The sequence below is a fragment of the Phodopus roborovskii genome, unplaced genomic scaffold, assembly GCF_943737965.1.
Source record: "Phodopus roborovskii unplaced genomic scaffold, PHOROB, whole genome shotgun sequence".
Classification (NCBI taxonomy): Eukaryota; Metazoa; Chordata; class Mammalia; order Rodentia; family Cricetidae; genus Phodopus; species Phodopus roborovskii.
Window position 1 is genome coordinate 1,369,374 of NW_026126603.1, and position 23,015 is coordinate 1,392,388.

Sequence of the window (23,015 nt, forward strand, 5' to 3'; positions counted from 1 at the left end):
GGTTTTTTATTTTTAATTTAGATGCCTATATCACCATAAGCTTCATGAAGATTCACAGAGCTTGGCCTGTCAAACCTCAGAATCTGAGGAGAAGTAGAAATGTGGAGAGGAAAAGAGAGAGCTTTCTACCTTTCACTCAAGGAAGCCAATGCCCAGCTGTGGTCAGTAGTGAGTGCTAGAAGTGGGCTAGGCCAGTTCCTGCTACTTGCACATCAACCTCCCAATCAGAAGGTTGGGGTTTTGTTATGTAGCGATGCCCTCAACCTCTTGGAGGTTTGATTACCCATCTTCTACATCTTCAGGAGACGGATCAAACATCCATGAAGGTTCTGCCTACATACTGCATGGTCTAGGTCAGAAGGAAAGGATTTTAATGTGGCAGTTTCTCCCCCTTCCACCATCTAAAACATTTTGAAACATTCAACTGTCTGTAGCATTCAGACCAATCCATTAAATCTAATTTGTTCCAGATCCTTCTTGGAATAAGATTTTAGAGTTGAATAAAATGCTTCTCAACTATACTAAAGATGGTAAAATAATTTTTTTTTTCAAACTACCAATTTTGTTACTTGAGTGGACTTTATCCAGGGTTTGGATAGCCTTCCAAACATGCTGTGATCTTTAGATAAGATGAGGTTTAAAAAAATAAACCCAAACAAGGAACCACGAGTTTCATAAAGAATAAAGGATTTTAAGTTTTTTTGATGGGCAAGATTTTGTAATAGACAGCCCAAGTGTGAGCTGATGAGGAAGAAGTCAGAAGGATGTGAGGCTGTGCCTAGGGAGAAAAGCAAAGATGTACATTAGAACCCAGAGTGCCTTCTGGGAATAACAGAGAGAGAGAGAGAGAGAGAGAGAGAAAGACTCCTCCAGGAAAAAGGGTTTTACAAAGACTAGACCAAGAAGCATGAAAACCCTACATTCTAAGCACTCCTTGGAGGTATAGATGCCGCCTCTGAGTCTCTCCTTGCTTCAGCAAGACTAATCCCACAGGAAGTCCAAATTAGAACCAGATCATACAAACAGGGATGGCAGAAACCCAGAACCAGTTCATCTGTCAGGGATTATAGCCTTGCAAATAGTTTTCTAGACTCAAGTGGCCTACAGACAGTGGCTTGGCAAATTTGCATAGTTTGTCTTACTTATCCCTAAGACTACTTTTTTTTTTTTTTCCGTTAACTGCCTCTGTCTACTGTTTCTCCTCAATTCAAAACCGGGGGACACTTGTCAGTTTCTGAACAACAGCTGGCGCACTCACCCCCAGACTCCACCTAACACACACCTTTAAAATAAAGAATACAGAGAAAGAAGAGCACTTTGCCTACTTTAGTCATTCATGCCTTTTGGAATCATCTTAAAGAGCTTGAATGTTTGTAGCCACAGTTTATTTCACATATGAAGTACTCATAGACACTTGTGACTTACCTTTCTCATGGTCAGGTGTCAGCTGCACACTCTCTCACCTCCTTTGATAAAATATCCTAGCCTCTTTGATAAAATATCCTAGCCTTCCATGGCTTCAGAAGGTCTCAGTGAGACAGCCCACCTGGCTCTGGTTTTCTTTTCCCGTTAGGCTGCTGTAGTTACATCTGTGCTTGCTACTGAATTCATCTTCTCCATCCTGAAGAATGACACCTGACTTCCACTCATATGCATAGACAGGTGTATGTGAGCACCCACAAGCACATATTGTGTGTGTGTGTGTGAGTGTGTGTGTGCATGCGCACTTTGCATGTGTGCATGCGTGCATGCCCCATAGATAACATACAATGGAAAAATGCCACACCCAAAGACTAAGGAAGCTTCAGCACCATTGATGGAGAGCTGATTCTTATAGTTAGACTTTGCATCACTCGGGAAGAAAAAAAAAGTGGGGTTTTTCTCTCAGCCCACAAACCTTTACATGTATGTCTTAATTGCAGGGTACATTGGCCCTCTAGGCTTGCCTCCACTTAGATTTAATTATAGTCCATGAGTATGGTCTGCTCTTTCATGTCTGCTAGGAATACCTGAACTCTAAAGACGCACTACAAACAAGAAAAAATGGTATACAATGCTTAAGAATCTAGATTCTCAGGGCTACCAGTCTCATTTCACCCAACCCCTTTTCTTCAAATCCCATTTTTCCAACTGTACTGCACATTCTGGCTGCAGATTGTCCCTACACCAGAGTGAGGAGTTTGGGGGAAAATGATGAAAATGAAAACGTCTTGTTGGGATCAAATTCTGAGTAGCAGCTGGTGAAAGATGCATATTTACTAACAATTATTTCCTTGTTACAGAAGGAAGCTGTTTGTTCTTAGGGAGTCGCTTGAGTGTTTACTTGCAGCTTCACATAGCATTGAACCAATTTACTCTTGACTGCATGTCTGCCTCCCCCGAATGCTCAGAGAACAGCCTCCCTCACCTCTGCTGATCTCGGGCCCAGGAAAGGCATGGTCTGCGTGACCATGGCCAACCGGGAAGATTCCACTATGCATCTAGAAAATGGATTTTAATTGTTGTTTACATTTCTTGGATAATGTCTCCCCTTTTGTTATGTTTTGTCTTGTGAAATAATTTCTGGAATGCCACTTGAAAAAACTGGTGTGTAAGCTGTTTGAAGACCCTTTGACCATGGTGCTCAACAGCGGCACTTTTTCTATGTTCTAAACTATGGTATGAAACAGAAGGAGCATGTTCCATTGACCCCTGTCTTGCAGGAGCCCCGTTTTCTAGCTAGCAGAGGACCTATGCTTCATCCACAGACCATGTATTAATATTGACAAATTACAATGTACCCCAGTACATGTGCTTTCCATTTCCACATAAGCCACATCTGATAAAACCACACAACGAGGTCTTGGTTTGGGGCCATTGTTTGACTTTTACTGATAATAATCATAGGTTATAATTTGAGAATAGAGAATCACAACTAGACACTAGGGAATTGGCAGGTGGGTAAAATAGCTACCATGCCAATACAAGAACCTATGTAATGAAATCATCCAGAGCCAGGCAAACCCCTGGGGATTTCTGGCCTGCCAGCACAGCCTACTGGGAAAGTTCCAGGCCAATAAAAGACCCCATCTCAAACAAACAACAGGAAACCCCAAAATGGATGATACTTGAGAAACAATAGTCAAAAGTCTACACTAGGATCCATATGGATTGTGAACTTTCACACACACAACAAGACCATGTTTCAAAGAAAAAGAAAATAAAGAGAAGTTGCACATAATAAATATGAAATCTGTGACAGCAGACACATACAGAAAATGTAATAGAAAACATATGAGGAATTAGGGATTTACACAATTCTTAATTGTCTGAGTTCAATCTTTTTAATCTTATGCTGTAAACACTTTTCTTTCAGATCCTCTATTTCTGAGCATTTGTGAACAACTCCTTTGTTTATCCTCCTGGCAATACCAGGCTCTGTCATTATCCTGGGAAATTCCAACATCCCTGGAGCTGACACATCTGAGTTCTCACCTCACTCTATCCATGCATCTCACCATCACAGGGCTTTGGCCATTGGCCTTGAACATGTTTTCTAGATACCTTACCTTTGCCATACTCAACATCCTATTCTTCACCCATTCTCCTATTTTTACAATAATGCTCTCACTTCCTCTTTCTAGTGAACCTTTCTTTCTTAATATGCACACTTTCTCTGAAGCAGTCACCCCCGCCCAGCCCACTCTTAAAGCCAACTTTTGTTAAACTTTGTTTCTAGCCGTGCTGAGAATGCAAGATGATTTACCTGGACACTCTTTTAGAAGTTTTAATAATCTCCCTTCTTCAAACTCTAAGTCATTGCCCTTGAAGTCCTAGCCAGACATATTTCCGTAACCCAGCTTCTCCACCCTGTAGCTGGTGGCCTCATTACATCCCAGTGGCTGAAGTATTCATGGGGCCATCCTTGTTACTAGGAAGCTCTGTTCTCCTCGATCTCTATATTGGCTTCTCCAAGCCTTTACTACATTTTTTGTACTTCCCATCCATCTTTCTTCACATTACTATTGGTAGTGGCCTGAAGACAAGTGTGTATTCAAATAATCAAGTTCCACATCACAAAATCCAGCCCACGATATGCACCATCTAATACTCTCTCATCTTCAGCTTCTCTCTGCAACATTTTTGGAGAAAAACCATTTCCTCCTGTTGCTCCAGGCTTAATTTTTCTGTATCAGATGTTCCTGTTTCCTATATCTTCACCCTCTTCTCTACCATCCCTCCCTTAGGTCTTACAAGCCTCAGAAGTTTCCTCCCTCATCAAAATAACCACCTGTATCATTTTCAAGAGTAGGCTTCTTGCCTATCCACTTAAGGTTCACCCCAACTCTAACCCACTGAAAACTAGTTTTTATTTGCTTGCTTGATAGCTTCTGGGGGCAGGGCAGGACCTCACAGGGCAGCCCTGACTCCCTGAAACTATACAGACTCTGGCATGGAAAGAGACTGATTTTACATGAGAAATGCCAAGGGACTTCACTTGATACTCTTCTAAACAATTGTCACTTATTCAAACCCTTTGGGTAATTACAATTCAATCTTTACACACAGAAACTCCCACTCAGCAAAGGACCACAATTCTTAGATGACATATCCAGGAAATACCTATGTCCCTCACCATGTTTTCCTCTTCTTCGGGATCTATATGACACCCAGCATTCTTTGTTTTTGCAAATTTCCCTTTCATTACTACTGGACTTTCCCACACAATCTCCCCAAGTTGTCTGTGTTAGATTTCCTTTCCCTGCCTGTTTTCTGGCATTTCCTTCCTTTCCCTGCCTGTTTTCTGGCGTTTCCTAGGAGCATGCATGTGATTCTGTGCCTCTATCTTTTCTCACTGAGACCAGCTAGTGGCAGTTGTGGATGGGCCTAATAGTTACTTAGAGGCCATGGAAAGCATGTGCCTCATGAAATGGGAACCCAGAGCTTTGTGATGGTACAGCTCAGGAACAGAAACCAGATTCACTGCTACAGAGTGGGAATCAAAGGACTCTTGGTGAGATGAATTCGGGGAAGCCAACAGGAGCAAAATCCAGCATGTCATGACCCTTGTCATCCTGAAGGGTCTGGATTCTATCCCTTTGTCTGTCTGGTAGATTCTGCTAGGCCCTTAGATACACTGAGTACCACTGTTTTATCTTTTGTAGTACAACCCAGGTCTGCTATGCTGTGGTTTCTTTTTTCAATCCAGACATAAGTGTAATACTGTTGCTCTCATCACATTTAGACAAACCAAGTAAAGGAAAGCTTAACTAAATTCAGGGGGGCAGGTTTCTATATTCACTTGGTCATGGGTGTTCCAAACTTTTGCCACTGTATCATAACACTGAATTTCTACAAAAATTATACTTGAGAACTGTGCAAACAAAACTAATAATAATAATGCTTTAATCACATTCACTACTTTGTATTGGGTCTCATCCATAATTTTCATGCCTGTGGCCTGTAGGTTGGACATATCTGCAAATAAGTAATGTCACTAGGATATTCTATGTGGTTCATTGGAATCCTAAAATGTGTTTTCAGCCAGAACTTGACCTCACCAGTTCTAGATTACAAACTACTAAGAGTGAAAAGCAAGCTGTAGAGCAGCAATGAGCTCGTTGGGAAAGACTATCCTTAGGACACAGCTCTCCTCACAGGAGCACTTCTCATGGTCACGGGAATGGGGTCACAGTCATGAAGGCAGTCAGTTAGAACAAATCAGGCTGTCCCCAACCTTTCTAGACACCTCAGAGTTTATCTTTCACACAGAAGCTGCCTCTATTTAGCCAGCCCCCTTCATAATGAGAGGAAAGCAATAAGAGTAACTCCTGTCTGGGAAGTCAGCTTCTTGGTTTCTGCCCTTCTGGGGAAATTATTTCTCTTAAAACCTTATCCTTACAAGATAAATTTCCCAAGAATGTGTGCTCTCCCACGTTTTGTGGATTCCTGTAACTTTAGAGTGGACAGGCTTGTTCATTGTCAGCGTGACTCATTTTGGTGTTGAATGCGCCAATGGCAAAGCCCAACCTTTGTGAACTCTCATGTGACTCCAGTCCAACTGCCCAGGCTCTGAGGTGAAGGATAATGTAAAAACTGCTGCAGCTGTGTGTGCTGACTCCTGCTTTCTCTCTGCAGCCTGCTGCCTCCCCAGAGGACACCCCGGAGCTCAGCGCCTTCTTGAGAAATGCTACAATTCCTCATCTTGTCAGGAAGAGGGATGTGCCAGTGGTTCAGATCCACAGACAGAGCCCTGCAAGAGTATTGGTGAGTCATCATGCATGCAAGACCAAAGAAAAACATCAGATTAGACAGAATTCCCAGATACAGGTGGTTTTAACTTCAACTCTTGCTTTCAGACCCCAACACTCAGAAAAGCCTGACAACTTTGGGCAGCAGGTATTGTGAAAAATGAAAATGACTCTTTTGTAAAGATTAAGGAGTGTTTGTAATATAACCTTCATATTTTTCTAAGTCTACCATGGAGACTACTTCAGAGAAATAGAGATGGAAACAAAGCGTGACTGTGAATACATTCCAAGAACAAAAAGAATAAGACAGGAGGAAGGGCAGGAATAATAATATTCATGTATGATAATGTCATACTGAACCCCATTATTTTTAAAAATCAATTTAAAATCATTAGGTTTCAGTTGTTAGCCCACCCAGAGGCACTGAGCTGGGCAATTGAGATGAGTGTATCCAGTGTATCCTTACAGTGTCACACCTATCCTTGACTCTCATGGGGCTTAGCTTGTCTAAAAGAGGAAAGAACTGTGTGCGCAGGGAAGCCAAGACAGCTTGTGATTCGAATGCACCTCCGTGTGTATGGAGACAGTACTTACAAGAACCAAGTGACATGATTCAGGTGCTTGTAAGCACATGAATGGATAAAAGAAATGTGATAGACGTGGGCAATGGGGCACTAAAACACCTTGAAGAAGAATGAAATCAAGCCATTTACAGGAAAATTAATGGAACTAAAGGACATCATAGTAAGCAAAATAAACCATACCAAAAGCAAGAATCACGTTTTTTTCCATATACAGAATATAAAAATAAAAGATCACCAGAAATCCCATCATCATCTTAACAAGCCAGCCAACACACCCAGGGACTTGAGTGCTATGTGCCTGTAATCCCAACATTTGGGAGGTATAGGTAGAGAGAGCAGGAGCTCAAGGTCATCTTTGTCTAAATAGCAAGTACAAGGCCAGCTTAGGCTATATGAGGACCTATCAAAATATCTGAAATTAAAGTAACAGAGAGACTACTGGAAAAGGGGTGATGAAAGCAAGGGAGAGGGAAGGTAGGAGAGGGTAGCTGTAGGCAGGTGAGACCAAAGTGTGATATCTGCGTGTATGAAAAGTCACAGTGAAAACCACTGACATGCACAGTGAGTATGCATCAACTTTAGAAAAACATAGATAACAAAAGGATGAAAAGAAAAAACAGCATCATATTTATTAGGAATTCTGTTGCATTGTATTTTTTGTATTAATTAGCATAACATAGAATTTCCTTATAGAAAAAAAAAAAGTATGTTCAAGTTTTCTGGGCTGAAATATGGGGTCTTAGCACTGAGGGGTTTTGGTGGGTCTAGCCTGATCTTAGTCAGGACTTTGCAAAACTGTCAGCATGAATCAATATTTTTATGAAAGGCCCTTACCCACCCAGTGCTGATTCTGATCTTCCCTCCTCACCTGAATGCTCGCCATTTCCTGACCAAGTAGCAAAGGCACAGAGCAAGAATCAACTTTCCATTCATCAGTGTTTCACAGATGACATCCTAAGTACTCAATTAAATGTACTCTCTCAAATTCTGCAGAAGTCAGAGACCACCAGACATCCCATCCTATCCAGGGGCTTGGAGTAGGATAGGCCCAGAAGAGCCTGGCTAGAAAGATGCACTTCCCCCACGCTTGCACTAAAAAAGATCAAACAAACTGGTGTCCATTATCTTGCACTGATTTCAAATTGAAGCTACAACCTCAAGTTGCCAAACCAAAGTCACTAACAGAAAGGAGAGAGGCCTTCATCAGGAAGCTTCAGGACCAAGTAAAGAATGAGGGAAGGGTGGGAAAAGGTAGAATTCTGAACCAAGGAGAGTTCTACAGCTGTTTCCACAGTAGCAGCAGTCACTGTGCTGGCCAGGTTGGGAGCTGGGAAAACCCCAAACCAATGCTGCAGAAATACAGAATGAATTTGAGATTTCTCTGGTCATCACAGTGCCAGCCCACCCTATCTAAAACCCACAGATGAGAATATGCATGGTTCCCCCTGCATTGCTTCCCCTGGGTACAGCTCAGTTCCTGGCTCGTGTGAACCAGTTCCTGGTTCATGCAGTGCCTGCATGAACAAAAGCTCAGGTACGAATTCATTAAACACCGATGATAGCTTTTTCAGTCATATCTCAAAGGCCCTTAGAATGACATTCCACCAACTCCTCTTCCTCCTCTCTGGCCCTTAGTCCTCTTAACTGTGAACCCAATTGTAAAAAAAATTCTGCTGCACACTGACCAAATTCACTAGCCACCAAACTCAGAATGCAATGCCCATTCTGGCAATGTTTCAGTGAACCCCATTGTTCCGGTCAGCTATAAAAGTGGCATAATTCAAGGTAGCTAAAGGGAGCAAATCTATGTCCAAGGATTTGATTCTGAGTTTAGTATTTGCATAATTAAAAGAAAAGAAATGACAAGTACTGTTACTTTTCTCTTTGCTGTGACCAAACACAAAGTGGGGGATTTATTTTAGCTCATAGTTTTAGTGATTTGGTTCATCACATGGTCTCCTGGCCCCATGTGCTTGGCCAGCACATAGCAGTGGGAGGGTATGGAAAAGAAGTCAGACCAGGAGTCAGAGAATACAGAACACCAGTTCTCAGCTTGCCTTCTCCTTTGCCCCTTTCATTCATCTCAGACTACATGATAGTGCCACCTACCTGCTCAGACTATCTTCCCCTCTCATGCATGAGTCATTCTCTGGAAATGGCTTCACAAGCGTGCCCATGGGTGTGCCTCACCAATCTCCTAGGAGACTTCCAATTTTGTCAAACTGACAGTAAATATTAACCATCATAAATTTCAGTTGACAAAATTGAAAATTTTAAAGTTATAATTTTCAATTGATAAAATAGAGTGGTCATGTGAATGAATGTTAACAACTGTTTGCTTTTAACCCAAATGGAGAATTCACTGGGTATAAATAGCATCCCACTCCCTGGAGTGGGTTGTTGAAGATACCAAAGAGAGGAAGAAAAGAGGGGCTCTAACAAGAGGCTAGTCTCAGGTACAGCAGGTGCACAAGCTAGGTCTGGGCAACCAACTGTACCATTAGGTTATTTGCTTTATAAAAGAGATACAGTAGCATGGAAGCAGCATTTGTCCTCTATAATATGTGGGGTTGGGTACAGGGCATTAAGCTCCAGGTGAAAATCACTGTTTTCTGAGTTCTAAGCCCAGGTCAGTTCCCCTGGGAGCCACAGTCTTGGTGGTCAGCTGAGATGTTTTGAAGAAGACAAATGGAATAGCACATGGGGAGATAGGAAAAGACTGAACTGGCTGTAATTTTTAAGGCAGAGAAAAAATATGCAAAGGCCTGATAATACTAATTATTTATTTAAGTCCAATAAAGTAGGACAATGTTATTCCCAATTACAGCACTAACATTCCAGTACATGTCCCTTATAGTAGTCAAGAGCTTCAAAAAAGATAAGGTGGCATAAACACAAATCCCAGCTGTGTATAAATGGACAAAAGACTTAAGCAAGTAGAGTTCTAATTTGAGATGATAAGTCCCATGGGTAGATAGGTGGTGGTGGTGATTGTACATCTGGCCTGGGCTCCTAAAATGATGAAGGAGGCTTTTGTAACTATTTCTTAGGGCTGGGAAGATAGATGGCTCACTCTGAAAAGTGGTTTCCTGACAAGCATGAGGACCTGAGTTTGTTCCCCAGAACCCACATAAAATAGCTGAGTATAGTGGTATGCATTTGATCTCAGTACTGAGGAGATAGACAGGTCAGATGCCCAGGGCTCACTGGCCAGCCTAGCATCTTTGGCAAGTTTCAGATCAGTGAAAGATGTTGTCTCAGCATAGTCGGTAGACGGTGCCTGAGGAATAACACATGAGGTGACCTCTGACCTACACGTGCATATGTTCATATGCATATGTGTGCTTGCACAGCACACACACACACACACACACACACACACACACACAGGATCACACACATTATGCCTTAACTTCTAATATTCATGTATTTCTTCTTAACAGGAAATTTAAAGAATGGAAATGAAAAGTAGAAGGGAATTTAACTCTAATATTATACTCAAGGAAAAAGCACCTGAGATATGAGAGAAAAGTCTACAATAATCAACAGATTTTTATTCAAGGGCCTGCACATTTGTAAAATTGTACAATGGCTCTAAAATGTTAGAGTAGGCAACCAATACTGTCCTTTTAAAAATAAATTAATAAAACTGTAAAGCTGATATCTATAGAATCCTTTTATGTACTGGAAAAAGTGGGAAGAGCCTGTTATCCAGACTTCTTCAGAAATAAACATTTGCAAAACAAGATTCAAATTCCTCTAATAAATGTCTACGTTATGCATGAATCTTGAACACAAGAGCATTAGAGATCTACAAATGGTGTTCTCTTGTAAGTTGTGTGCATTTGTGTTGTAGGTTCAATTCCTTCCCTTCTGCTATTTCTCATTAAATATTTTAACACAAATTTCAGCCTCTAAATATCACAGGAGAATTTTACTTACAAATGATTGCCAAGAGAGTCATTAGTTTCTGCATCTGATTTCAAACTCATATTACATTCTCCTTTTCTCTTATTGGCTCAAAGACTACAAACCATGCAATACCCACCCAGGTCCTTGGGTCAAGACAACTCTGAGGAGAGGGTGATTATGCAAAGTTTACTCTAAAATCAAAAGCTAAAGAAGACCTCCTACAGCTTTTGTTTGGTTAAAATAAAGCATGGAATCCCAGTCCTGATTAGGAATTTGTAAGTGCAAAATGCGAACATCCTGTGTTGGGATCATGATTTCCAGTTTGCTTTTATAAAAAATGTGTATCTCTGACATGGGAACTTGAGTCTTCTCCTACCTAAAGCCATCTTTGCCTCCTTCACCCCAGGCCCCTGCTGATTTTGTCATGATTACCTCCCTCTCCAAACTTTCCTCTGTTCTCTTCACTTACTCAACTTATGACAACCCTGTCCTTCTTTATTTCTTTTCTTCACATGATGCTATTGACTGAAATTACCACAGCCCCTCCCTTGACTCTCCCTAAATGTCCTCTCCAGGCTTTCTTCCTACCCTCGCCTATCATTGCACCTGCGAGTTCTTATGGACCACTCTTGAGATTCCTTCCCCAACCTACTGCCCTCCTCTGTTATAGCCTCTGTTACTTCTGTGATCATTATCTCCAGTCCAATTAGGGAGGTCTGCACAGGACACATGGAAAGCAGAGTGTGTGCTATTCATGTATTCCCACACTCAGTTATTAGTCATCTTTGCCATCGCTGTGATCAAAGCTCTTTACAAAGCAAGTTAAAGTGGGAGAGGTTTATTTGAGCACAGTTTCTGAGATTTCCACTTGTCCTGGGAAGGCAGAATAGCAGTGTCTGGGTCCTGGGAGGGTGCAGAAGCAAGTCCACATGTATAAACAAGTCACAAAGTAGGCAGTGCAGGTTGGAACCCAAAGCAGGTATAACCTTAAAAGTACACCACTAGTGACCTCTTCCCAAACAACTCTATGTGCTAAAGACTCCACAGCCTCCCCAGACAGTGCCACCTGCTGGATACCAACTGTTCAAACAAATGAGGATATGGAAACCAGGATCCAATGAGAAGATATGCATGCATGATAGGTAGAACATCCTCATCATGAACATTTGCCACATTGTGTTCCTTGCATTTAAAGGGTAATCCCTTACAAGATGGGCAAATGACTATTTTAACAACAGTGTAATGCATGGAACTTGTACAAGAGCCAGCTCTATGATCAAGAAGGGATCTGGACAGAAGAGAGTGTTGTGAAACAATTGCTTATCAATGAGCCATTAACTTTGAGGCTTTTAGGTGACAGGGACTCAAGGGCTTCTTCTGCAAAACCTTCCAGGTTTCCCCAATGTATTTTTCATCTCTAAGAAACATCCTCTCAAGTTCTGAGAAAATGAACAAAGCTCACTGGCTGCCACAAGAAGATGGGCCCTTATAAATATGGAGCATGTATTTAACTGTGTTTTATGATCCATCTTTACCTTGCTATTAACAGGAACCAACATCCCATTATTGCTAACTGCTCTTTGTCTGGGTTACTTCAATGAATTTGTTCTCTCTCAAAATTAAATGGAATAAATTGGGTTTGCAGGCAAGCCAGTGTCTTCTAAGGAATGAAAGCAACTTCTGTGTTGTTTCTTTACTATCATTCAAGACACTGATGTTCTGCCTCTGCCTTTGCATTTTGCAGAACTGTACAAACATTGAGTGCTTGCAAATCTCTTGTGCAGTGGGACGACTAGGAAGAGGAGAGAGTGCAGTCCTGAAGGTCAGATCAAGACTGTGGGCCCACACATTCCTCCAGGTAACAATGTCATTGACTGGTATCTTACACACCACTCATCCAGAACCTCTTTCTGAGAGATCAGCAAGCACCAAGCCCCTCTGTAAGAATTTTTCATTTGCACATGTGCGTGTGTGCGTGGGTGTGTGTGTGTGTGTGTGTGTGTGTGTGTGTGTGTTATTATTGCTGTTGTGTGTGTGTGTGCACTAATGGGAGGAGGCCAGAGGTCAGTGTTGAGTATCTTCTTCCATCTGCCTCCACCTTCCTTTCTGAACTGAACCTGGAGCTCACCAGCCACCTCTCCCTATACCTCTTCACCTCTGCCACCAACATTGGCAAGGCAGACAGACACCATGGGTGCTGGGGATTCAGGCTTAGGTCCTCATGCTAATACAGAAAGCAGGTTATTGACTAAGCCATCTCCTTAGCCCTGATTTTACACTTTTCATTTTCAATCATTTTAAGTTTTAAATGTAAAGATTTACATTTTTTTATTTTATATAACCAAGTCCATTTAAATGAAAACAAACATTTATAGACAATATTTGGGAATTTGGGCATTGTTCTTTCCAAACTACTTCCTGCTGGTAAGGGGCGCTGTCATGGGGGATTTCTAGGAAGATTAAGAAATCCTGGCTGTAGTCTGTCAGGCTGCTTTGTCCAGCTGTTTGGAATGTAGGATCACCTGGTACTCTGTTTCAGGTGGTCTGGCTTGATCAAACCACATTAGTCTGGAAGGAATCCACATATTTTCAAAAGATTTGCATTTTTAAATTTCAAGAATTTAAATGTTCAAAGGCAATTCCTGTAGGAGAGGTGAGCCAAGAACACCTGGGGAAGACACTGGAAGACAACTTGCATATGCACACACAGATAAACATACACACACAGATACACATGCACACATTACTCTTTCCCCACCACAAAGCTCAAGAAATTTCCCCACTGCACAAATAGGTAAAGCAGCAGGCAATCTTCAGGTTCAAAAGATCCAAACTCACTTGAGATGCTTGCCTGGCTGCAGCCTGTGCTGTACTGATGCTGTCTGAGAAGGGTATTCTAGAACAATCTTCCTATTTCACTTCCTGATCACCTCCCCCAATAAAAATATTTTCACTACCCCAAGTCCCTGAGAGTCCAGTGAAAGGCTGCTGGGTAGCAAGGCAGGGGACAGAATCAGTGTGGAGATACAGCTATGCATCCAGAAAACTGAACAAACAGAACCAACATCGAAAGAAATAGGAATATTGTTCTAAAAGTTCTCAGACAGCATCAGGGTAGCACAAGCTGCAGCCAGGCAACCGTCTCGGCAGAGTTTGGATCTTTTGAACCTGAACATTGTCTGCTGCTTTTCCTGTCTGTGCAGTGGGGAAGTTCCTTGAGCTTTGAGGTGGGGAGAGGATAGTGTGTGCATGTGTATCTGTGTGTGCACATGCAAGTTGAGGCCCCCATATGAGTTCCTCTGTATTTCTTGAGGTGGGAGCTGTTACTGAACCCAGATCTCTCCAATTCCAGCTAAGTTCGGTTACTCTGCTGGCTATAGGGATCCCTGTCGCTGCTTCTCAAGTGCTGGGATGACAGATGGCCACCACACCTGTCTGGCTTTTACGTGCAGAGTGAATGTGGCTTCTCATACTTGCACAGCCAGCACTTTATCCACTGAGCCAGCTCCCCAGACTGACTATGAATACTTTAAAGATTTATGTCTCCTTGCACTGAGAAATGAAAATCAATTAAATGAAACTACTTTCTTCAGGTCTTATTATTTGGGGAAGTTGTAAGTCAGTCTAATCTTTCTCATATTCTACCTAGACAGAGCCATCTGCCTCACGTGACAATGAAAATCAACGTTTGTCTACCTATTCCTATTCCTACATGATATTGTGTGTCTAGATCTTTATCTTCTCTATTATTGGTGATACTTCAATAATCCCATAAATCTTCTTTAATTTTTCTTATAAACAAACAAGAAAAGAAATTTTTCCATTTTCCATGCATCGTATTTCATCCTTGCAGCTTTGGAAGACCACTACCATTACAAATGGTACATTATGGAGTAGTCCAGAGAGAGACTAACTCACTCAGTTCTTCAACTGTCTGGTTTTAAGTCAGTGTTCTTCAATACTTCCCAACACTATAGAGGCTAAGGCAGCAGGATGGCATTTTGAGGCCAATATTGAGATGGAGAACTGCCTGAGCCAAATCACAAAGACTCTGTGTTCAAAAAAAAATTATTTTAAATCCTGTATCAAAAAAAAAAAAATCAAAGCCCAATGGTATAGAGCTCAGTGAAAGAGCACTTGCCTAGTATATATAAGGATAGGGTTCAATCCCCAGCAACACATACCACATCACACCACACACACACACAAACCATCAGAAGTCCTAAGCTAATGTAGTGGAGATTTAGGTCCTTCTGAGGACACTGAAGGAAAAGTTATCCTCCTTCCCCTTATTCTTGGACTCCATTGGTTTGTGAACTCCAACCGTGGTTGCTGTATCACCTCACTCATGTCTGTGTCTTCTTTCTCTGTCTTATTGTGAGTAATACCATAGGGACTACAAGTATATATTCATGTGTATATGCACGCATATATAGGTCAGAGATATACAGGCAGATGTCTTCTGTTATGTCTCTTTTTGTTACCTTTTGAGATAGAGCCCCCTTTCCAAACCCAGCACTCACCAATAGGCTAGCCTGCAGACCAACAACCTCAGAGAATCTGCCTTTCTCTGCTCTCTGCCCATTAATACAGGATTATAGATGTGCATATCCACACCTACCCTTTTAACATAGATGCTGGGGATCTGAACTTAGGTCCTCATGATCACAATGCAGGCATTGTGCCAAATGAACCATCTTCTCGGTGTTCTTCGCTATCTCTTTACGGATACCATCCTTGGATTTACAGTCCACCTGAGTCAGTATGATGTCATCTCAAAGCTGACCTTAAGTCTACAGAAATCCTTACTCTAAGTAAAGTCATGTTATGAGATTCCATGTGGCCATGTCTGGTAGGGAGGACCCTCAATCCACTACAATCAGCCATGTTACATCTCTCCTAGCAACCTTTGCTAGTCCACTTTGCTACTGTGAAATAATTTAGTTAATACATTCTTTAAAATACTTTGCTAACCTTAGTGTTTGGAAGAATTAATTAGGGCTTAAGACTTATTTTGATTTTTCTTTCTTGCTGTTCAGTCTATATATTTCCCATCAATTCTCAAAATGTTGTAATTAAAATCAAGTCAATCTAGATTTCTTTTGCATTTTTGGTAAACATTGACCAAAATATATATGAGAGCATGTGGGGAAGCCTGTTTATGGATTTCCTAGACAGATTCATGTGTGAAAACTACCTTTGAGCCAAATGCTCTGAAAAAAAAATCCACACACTTTAAAAAGTTTTAGGATTGATGTCCCCGATTTAAAATGTAATCTATCCTCGCCGTCTTGATGACTATGGGGTCAGGAGGCCTGAGCTCAGTTCTATTCTGAACTGATTGTGGTCAGCTGAGCTTTTGTGGGTCTGAATTCCCCTCCTGTGTGAGATGAAAGGACTGGACAAAAGTCTCCTTTCTTTCCTGAAAAGTCTGTGATGTATGGGCAGCTCATATGGAACCTCTCCTAATAAGTTATTTATGATGTTTATTCTACTTAGCTAAAGTCAGCAATAACTCTGTGTGCCTTATTAATGGCCTCCTTTTGTATAGTGTTGACACTTCAGTTGACTCAGAACAGACCATGTCAAAATGGCTCTCACTAAACCTTAAGGAACAGCCAGCCAAACCTTCCAGCAAGGTCTGCCTGTCTGCAGAAAGCCAGGTTTCTGTTGAATGATGTCGGTGCAGCTAGGCACCAGGATAAATGCTCATGTGTGAATTACTTAATCTTTGAAGCAAACCTGTGGGTTACATACGGTTATTATCAACTGCATTTTACAAAGGAGCAAACAGAGACATGAAGGTTAAGTGGCTTTACCTGGGTCACATAGCTGGTAATAGGAGGAGTCTGGGAGTTTTAGTTCTGTGTGCATCACTAGGTTAGAGTGATGAACCAGAGATCACCATGTGATACTCATCCACTAGAAATATCATGTCATAATCACATGACTTCTCTGTGTAACCTGATAGTATTGGTTACTCTATGATAACCATGATGTGGAGATTTTTTTTCCCCTAGAATAGGGCCTTACTACTGTATTAAAGGATCTATATATTACATAACATGTTATTTCAAAATCCAGGAAAGAAGGCATTGTTTGGTTTGAGACAAGAGCTCACAGCCCAGGCTGGCCTCCAACTCACAATCCTCCTGCCTCTGCCTTCTGAAACCTGGGATTACCAACTCAAAATCCTCCCACCTCTGGCTCTTAAGAACTGGGATTATAGTAGTGCACCATCATACCTATGATAAACAAGATAATTCTTGGGTTGTACTATTTAGCAGAGTAATAATAAGGATAAACTTTGGATTCAGAACTCCCAGGCACCTTGTTCCTTTTCATTTCCTCAGCCAAAGCAGACAACTAGAGCCCACATGGCATCAGTCATACCTCATCTGAGGCAGATAACTCTGCTCAAATGCAGTCACATGTTTTCTATTGCTTTGAGGACATATAGGCAAATTTCTTTCTGTTTTATAATTGAAATACACACCAAAAAAGCAAGCATGTACACCAAAGGACTTTAGAAAATATTCTACACAGGTACAGTGTATCTCAGAGAATGCCACACACGGATCTCTGCATAATTAATTCAGTCTATTCATTCCCTTGCCTTGTGACAGAAATTACAAAAGCAAAATTTTACATTAAAATGCCAGATGGTTTCTTGAAAGGTCTTTTCAAAAAAATTAGAACTTTAGATAAGAGAGAATCTCAAAAGGTAGGCTCAGTAACAATTTCATTTTCCCGGTATAATTCAGAAAAATGTGATTTTTTAGTCTCTTCATAATGAATTGCCATGGTAGACTTTTATCATTTAATTACTTTTCTGACACACATACATGAATACTAATTTCTTCAAAGACCGAGTCACAACAAAAATTAGGCCACTTTCAATACTTTCAAATGGCATAAATTTTAAAATTATAAAAGCCTTTTCAAATCAGATTGTACCTTTAATAGATGACATTGGTGTCATAGCTTTTCTAGCTTCACGACATTTCAACTGAAGAGCCTAGAAGATGACTCTGCCACTTGTACAGCAAAGGTCTGCTTGGGGTTGCTCTGCCTGCTGGCTATTAGTTCTAATCTGAGAGCCAGGAGAAATATGTCTTAGGAAACTGCCAAGCCCACGTGGCCTAAATGAAAAAAATAAATGTATATTCCTCTGCCATGCTGAAACAAGAGAGAAGGGCTTTCCAATGAAGCAGGACCTGTCATCACAGCACTGTAACTGAGTGGGGGTGTGATGATTTTAAACTGTCTGCTTCTGCTCAGTGCCTGCAATTCTATCTCAGTGTGAGGGCCATCGAGAAATCACATCTTCCTTCTCCTATTAAGAAGACTCAGTGTAAACACTGGAGAGATGGTTCAGTGATCAGGAGCACTGGCTGCTCTTGCATAGTGGCTATGGTCTATAACTCCAGTCCAGTGATCATTGACCTCCTCTGGCCTCTGCAGGCACCAGGCATGCCCATTTATGGGTGCATGTGTGAGCATGTGTAGGCAAACACTCATATACTTAAAGTAAAAGTTAAACTTAAAGAAAAGAGATTCAGTGTGTTTGAAGGAAGTCACTAGTGACTGGGGAGTTGTTTAAACAATAGTTAACAGAGGAGTCAGACTAGATCATATATCAACACTCCAAGTTCCTTCCAGTAAAAGGTAACTCTAAGGGTAATAGGGTAAACCAAGTTACTATGTGTGTGTGTGTGTGTGTGTGTATACTCCTACATGTACCCACACCTGTAGCTATAAGATCTATACTTCCTATAGTTTCTTAGAAGCCTAATGCCAAGAAAGAATGCAATATCAAAAACTCCCTGTCCCCCTATACAAACATGTAGTTATGGGTATACATGTAGATAGTTATGCATTTATATAAATATATTTAAATACACATACACCTTTGTATGTACCTATACTTATGTTTATATACTCATTTTTAAAAGTAGTTTCATCTCATAATCCACAATGAATTACCACTTTCTGTTTCTCCTACCCAGATCTAAGTTAACAGGAAGGCAGGACTTTCTGCATTATGTCTTTCTCTCCCTGTGATAGATGTGCAAACTGGTCCAAAAAAAAGAGTCTATTTAGCTTAATACCAAATAACACCTTCTTCTGTGATTGTTGCTTACAGTGAAACCTTCTTTACTATTGGAAGTTTCACAAATAGTTGTTCAGAAACCTCAGAATCTTGACTTCTGGCAACTAGTGAGTACTTAAATACAAAATTAATGTGTAGTTAAAAATTATTATCAAGCCAAACATGGAGGCATATATCTGGAATTCCAACACCCAGGTGATAAAGACAGGAGGTGGTTGGTTCAAGGCCAGCTTGAGCTACATTTAGAGTCCTTTCTCAAATAAAATCATTATCATCAGTCTTGAGAGGGAATTAAGCAGTTAAAATATAGAAGAGAGAAAGCTCTTGATATTGGCAAATGCTCTTATGTATTTATCAAGCCCAGAAGCCTCCTTTCCCCTTGTATTGCCAACCCTGTAACTTTAATGAGTATCACAAGGAACCCACAGTGAGAAAGTTACAGTACCTGAGGCAGCTCAGTCAGTAAAGTGCCTACTTGCTGTACTAGTACAAGGATCTAATTCACATCCACCAGAACACAAGCAGGATATGGTGGTTTGCTCAGGCAACCCCTCACTGGGATTCTCATATGTCCCTGAAGCATGCTGGCCAACCATCCTAACCTAACTGATGAGCCACAGGTCCCAAGAGACCCTGTCTCAAAAAACAAGGTGGACAGACCCTAAGAAAAAACAAGCAAGATGGATCTTGTCTTAATGCATCTCTCACCCCTAGAGACAGCCAATGAACTGCTAACAACAGTTTAAATGATGTGGTGTTAACAGAGGAACATTGTATTCCTAAGGACTAATTGCAATCTGGGGCAAAGTGAAGTTTTTCTGTCCTTGACTCTGTAGTGTGACGATGTGTGCAAAAGAGAATAACCTTGTGTTGTTGTTTGTTTGTTTGTTTTTTGTTTTGTTTTGTTTTTGAGACAGTGCCTTCAGCAGTAAAGCAGATCTCAAACTCCATGTACAGCAGAGAATAACCTTGAGTCTCTGATCTGGTCCCTCTGACTCCAGAGAGCTGAAATTGCAATCTTGCAGTTCCAGCTTCTGCTGGGGTTCCTGATATGACTTCACAATGTCCACAGTGATGGACTATGGCCTTGAAGCGTAACCCTTTCCACCCTGAAGTCACTTTCATTCAGTGTTTTAATGACAGTAACAGGGAGGGTACTAGAACAGTGCCCAGTGTAATCAATTACTGCAAAACCTCACCCTTTTGTTGTAAGAGGCCAACAGATTAGTCATATGAAGACCCAAAAGTCATCAGATAATGTGTGCATCATTTCATGCACTGAGACAAAAGATAGTGGTTAGTTTGTGGTTCATTACACCTCTATGAAGTAGACCTTACATTTTGTATCAGCAAGCTGGGGAAGACAGAGCCATCATGTTATTACTGAACATCTGTTAATGACTATACCTTTAAGACGTTCAAGAGCAGGATTGTTACTGTGCAAACAATATAAAGCAGACTCACTCGGACTAAGGCAGCCATGTTACCACAAGGCTATATAACTTGGAAAGCTGCCATTGTGTATGTGGTCCAGACATCATTTTGTGGATCATGACTGCAAAACAGGAAAAAAACAAAAATTATAAATCACAAAATAAAACTCAAAAAATAAGTATAAATGCTATAGTATAATACAATACTACATTTCAAATGCAGTTTCATTTAAGTCAGATTCAGAACCTCAAACATAGATCTCAGGAATTCTCAAAGACCCAGAGAAGTGCAGTGGTTTGTGAACCAATGAAAAACAAGAGTAAAGACTGGAAATAGATGAACAATCAACCTGAGGGGTCTTGCTGTGAACAGTGGGAGGGGCAAAAGGAGGAGGTGTAGTCCATATACCCAGGGTGGCTCCACTGAAGAAAACTGATTTTCCATTTTCCAGTAGGTATCAATCGAACTTAGCTTCTTGGTTAGGGATGGAACTCTGTGTCCACTTTTCCCCCTCAGTGCTGGGATCCCATTAGCTTGAACCCAAGCTGGTCTGCACACGCCTCTGTGAGTTCATATATGTAGCAGTCAGTCCATTGTGTCTGGAAGACACTATCATATCCCAGCTTTAGTGCATTGAGAAGTTCCTATTCCTAAATCTAGAAGCAGTAAGAGAAACACAATCCATCTAGAATCCGTGCAGAGATGCAGTTCTTGCTAAATTTGTTTGCTGAAGATAAGGCTTCTAGTACCGTAATTTAATTTTCTACTGTTTTTATTGAACTGGGAGATTAATGAAAATAATATTTTGGATTTTTTAAGACTTTTTTGGATTATTATTTTTTTTTTTTTAATCAGCACTCACTATGTAATTCAGGATAACTTCTAATTCACAGCAGTCTCCTTGCCAAATCCTCTCACCTGATGAGGTTATAGGTGTGAGCTAAATAACCAGTGAATACCACTACCTGGGGGAGGGATTGTTCTTTTGTTTTTCTTTTGTGGGGAGGCTTTGTTTCTTTGATCTAGTTTTGCAGTGCAGGGGATTGAACCCAGAGCTATCTGTTCTGTATTGTTTTGTTTTGAGACAAGCCTTTGCAGCCTAGGATGGCAAACTATCCTCAAACTCTTAAATTGATCCTCCTGCTTGCTGAGAGCTAGGGTCCCATGCACTTCCACCCCCAATTATGAAAGCTTCTTCATTGAGGTTGTCCTGGTTAGGTTTTCATCAATCTGAAAACTGCTGGAATTATCAAGAACAGAGATCCTCAACTGAGAATTGAGAATTGCCTCTAGGTAATTCTGTGGGGTGTTTCTTGATTAATGTGGGTGGGGCCTCCTCCCCAAGTAGCTAGTCCTAAATTACATAAGAAAGCAGCTGAAAAGTGATGAGGTATAAGCCAGTAAGCAGTGTTCCTCCATGGTGTTTGCTTCCATTCCTGCTTCTGAGTTCCAGCCTTGAGGTTCTGCCCTGACTTCTCTGCATGATGGAGTGGGACCTTAGAGTTATAAAATGAAACAAATCCTTTATTTCCTGGGTTGCTTTTGGTTATGGTGTATTATCATGGCAATAGAAGCCCTACAGGAAACAAAAGTTTAGAGGAATAGACACAGCTATCTATGAGATTATAACCCTTAACCCATAGAACCTTATTGTGTGCCTGGGTGGTGGCTCATGCCTGAGGCTGAATTAGGAGATTACAATCAGTTTGAGACTAGACTCGGCTACCAAAAGAATTCCAAGTAAGCTTTGGCTACAGAGTGAGATTCTGTCTCTAAATAAAATCATGGTATTTCATTACTAAAGTGCTTCCTATGTGAGTAAATTAAACTAAAATCACCACAAATTAGCCATGTTTCCATATTTTATAAAAAATTTTAACACATAAATTTTAAAAATCCAACTTTCAGCTAAAAATGGAAATGGCAGCCAAGAATAGACCATCAAAGAATGACACCCAGAACATAATTTGTTTCAAATGAGTAGAATTATTCTATTAGAAATTGGACAATTAGAAAAAAAGGACAGAGATAGTTATTTTAAATAGATAAAAGTTACATTTCATGGTCTGTGCTTATCATATATAAAAGACAGGGTTTACTAGGGCAGAAAAATTGATTCATAGGAAAAACTTAACCTATAAAAAGATTTGAACAAAATTTTTACCATCCAAATAGTTGGATTGGTGCCAAGAGGCTCCAGATATATGAGGATGTGCTGGTAACTTTGCTGTACTGAAATTCTGATATCTGAGGGAGTGAAAGGGCTCTGTGATATATATAACACCTGCCATTTTCCATGATAGAAATGTTTTTTCTGTAGTCGTTTTAGCATGCCAGCACCATGTTAGAAGATATGGACGTTGGGAAGAGATGCCCAAGCACACATCATTGTATGATGTTTTCCTTTATGAAATAAATATAAGTAATATTAGTAATGTTGGTAATAATAAAATATAGTTAAACAGAACTGAGTTTTGACTGTTACATTTTTATAAATATAAGTTAATTTATATAATTTAACTTTTAGTAACCTTTTATTTATTTTGAAACTTTTGTTCCTGTACACAATATATCTTAATCATATCTACCCCTACTCCCTCAAACTTCCCCCATAATCCTTCCCCATATATCTCCCTCCCACCTCATGTCATGTTTATCTATTATGTTATGATTTAACAACTGACCTCAGTTTCTGAAATCTTGGCCATTAGCCCTCAGAAGCATTTCATTCCCCACAACTGG

At 40.7% G+C, this 23,015-nt stretch overlaps 1 protein-coding gene across 1 annotated transcript in view; it reads left to right on the forward strand.

Annotated features, from left to right (window-relative positions):
• Positions 1-23,015, forward strand: part of Itga8 (integrin subunit alpha 8) — a 169,399-nt gene that overhangs the window by 133,058 nt on the left and 13,326 nt on the right. Inside the window, 2 exon segments of the mRNA XM_051205834.1 lie at positions 6,118-6,246; positions 12,471-12,584. Of these exon segments, the coding sequence (XP_051061791.1) occupies positions 6,118-6,246; positions 12,471-12,584 (243 nt within the window).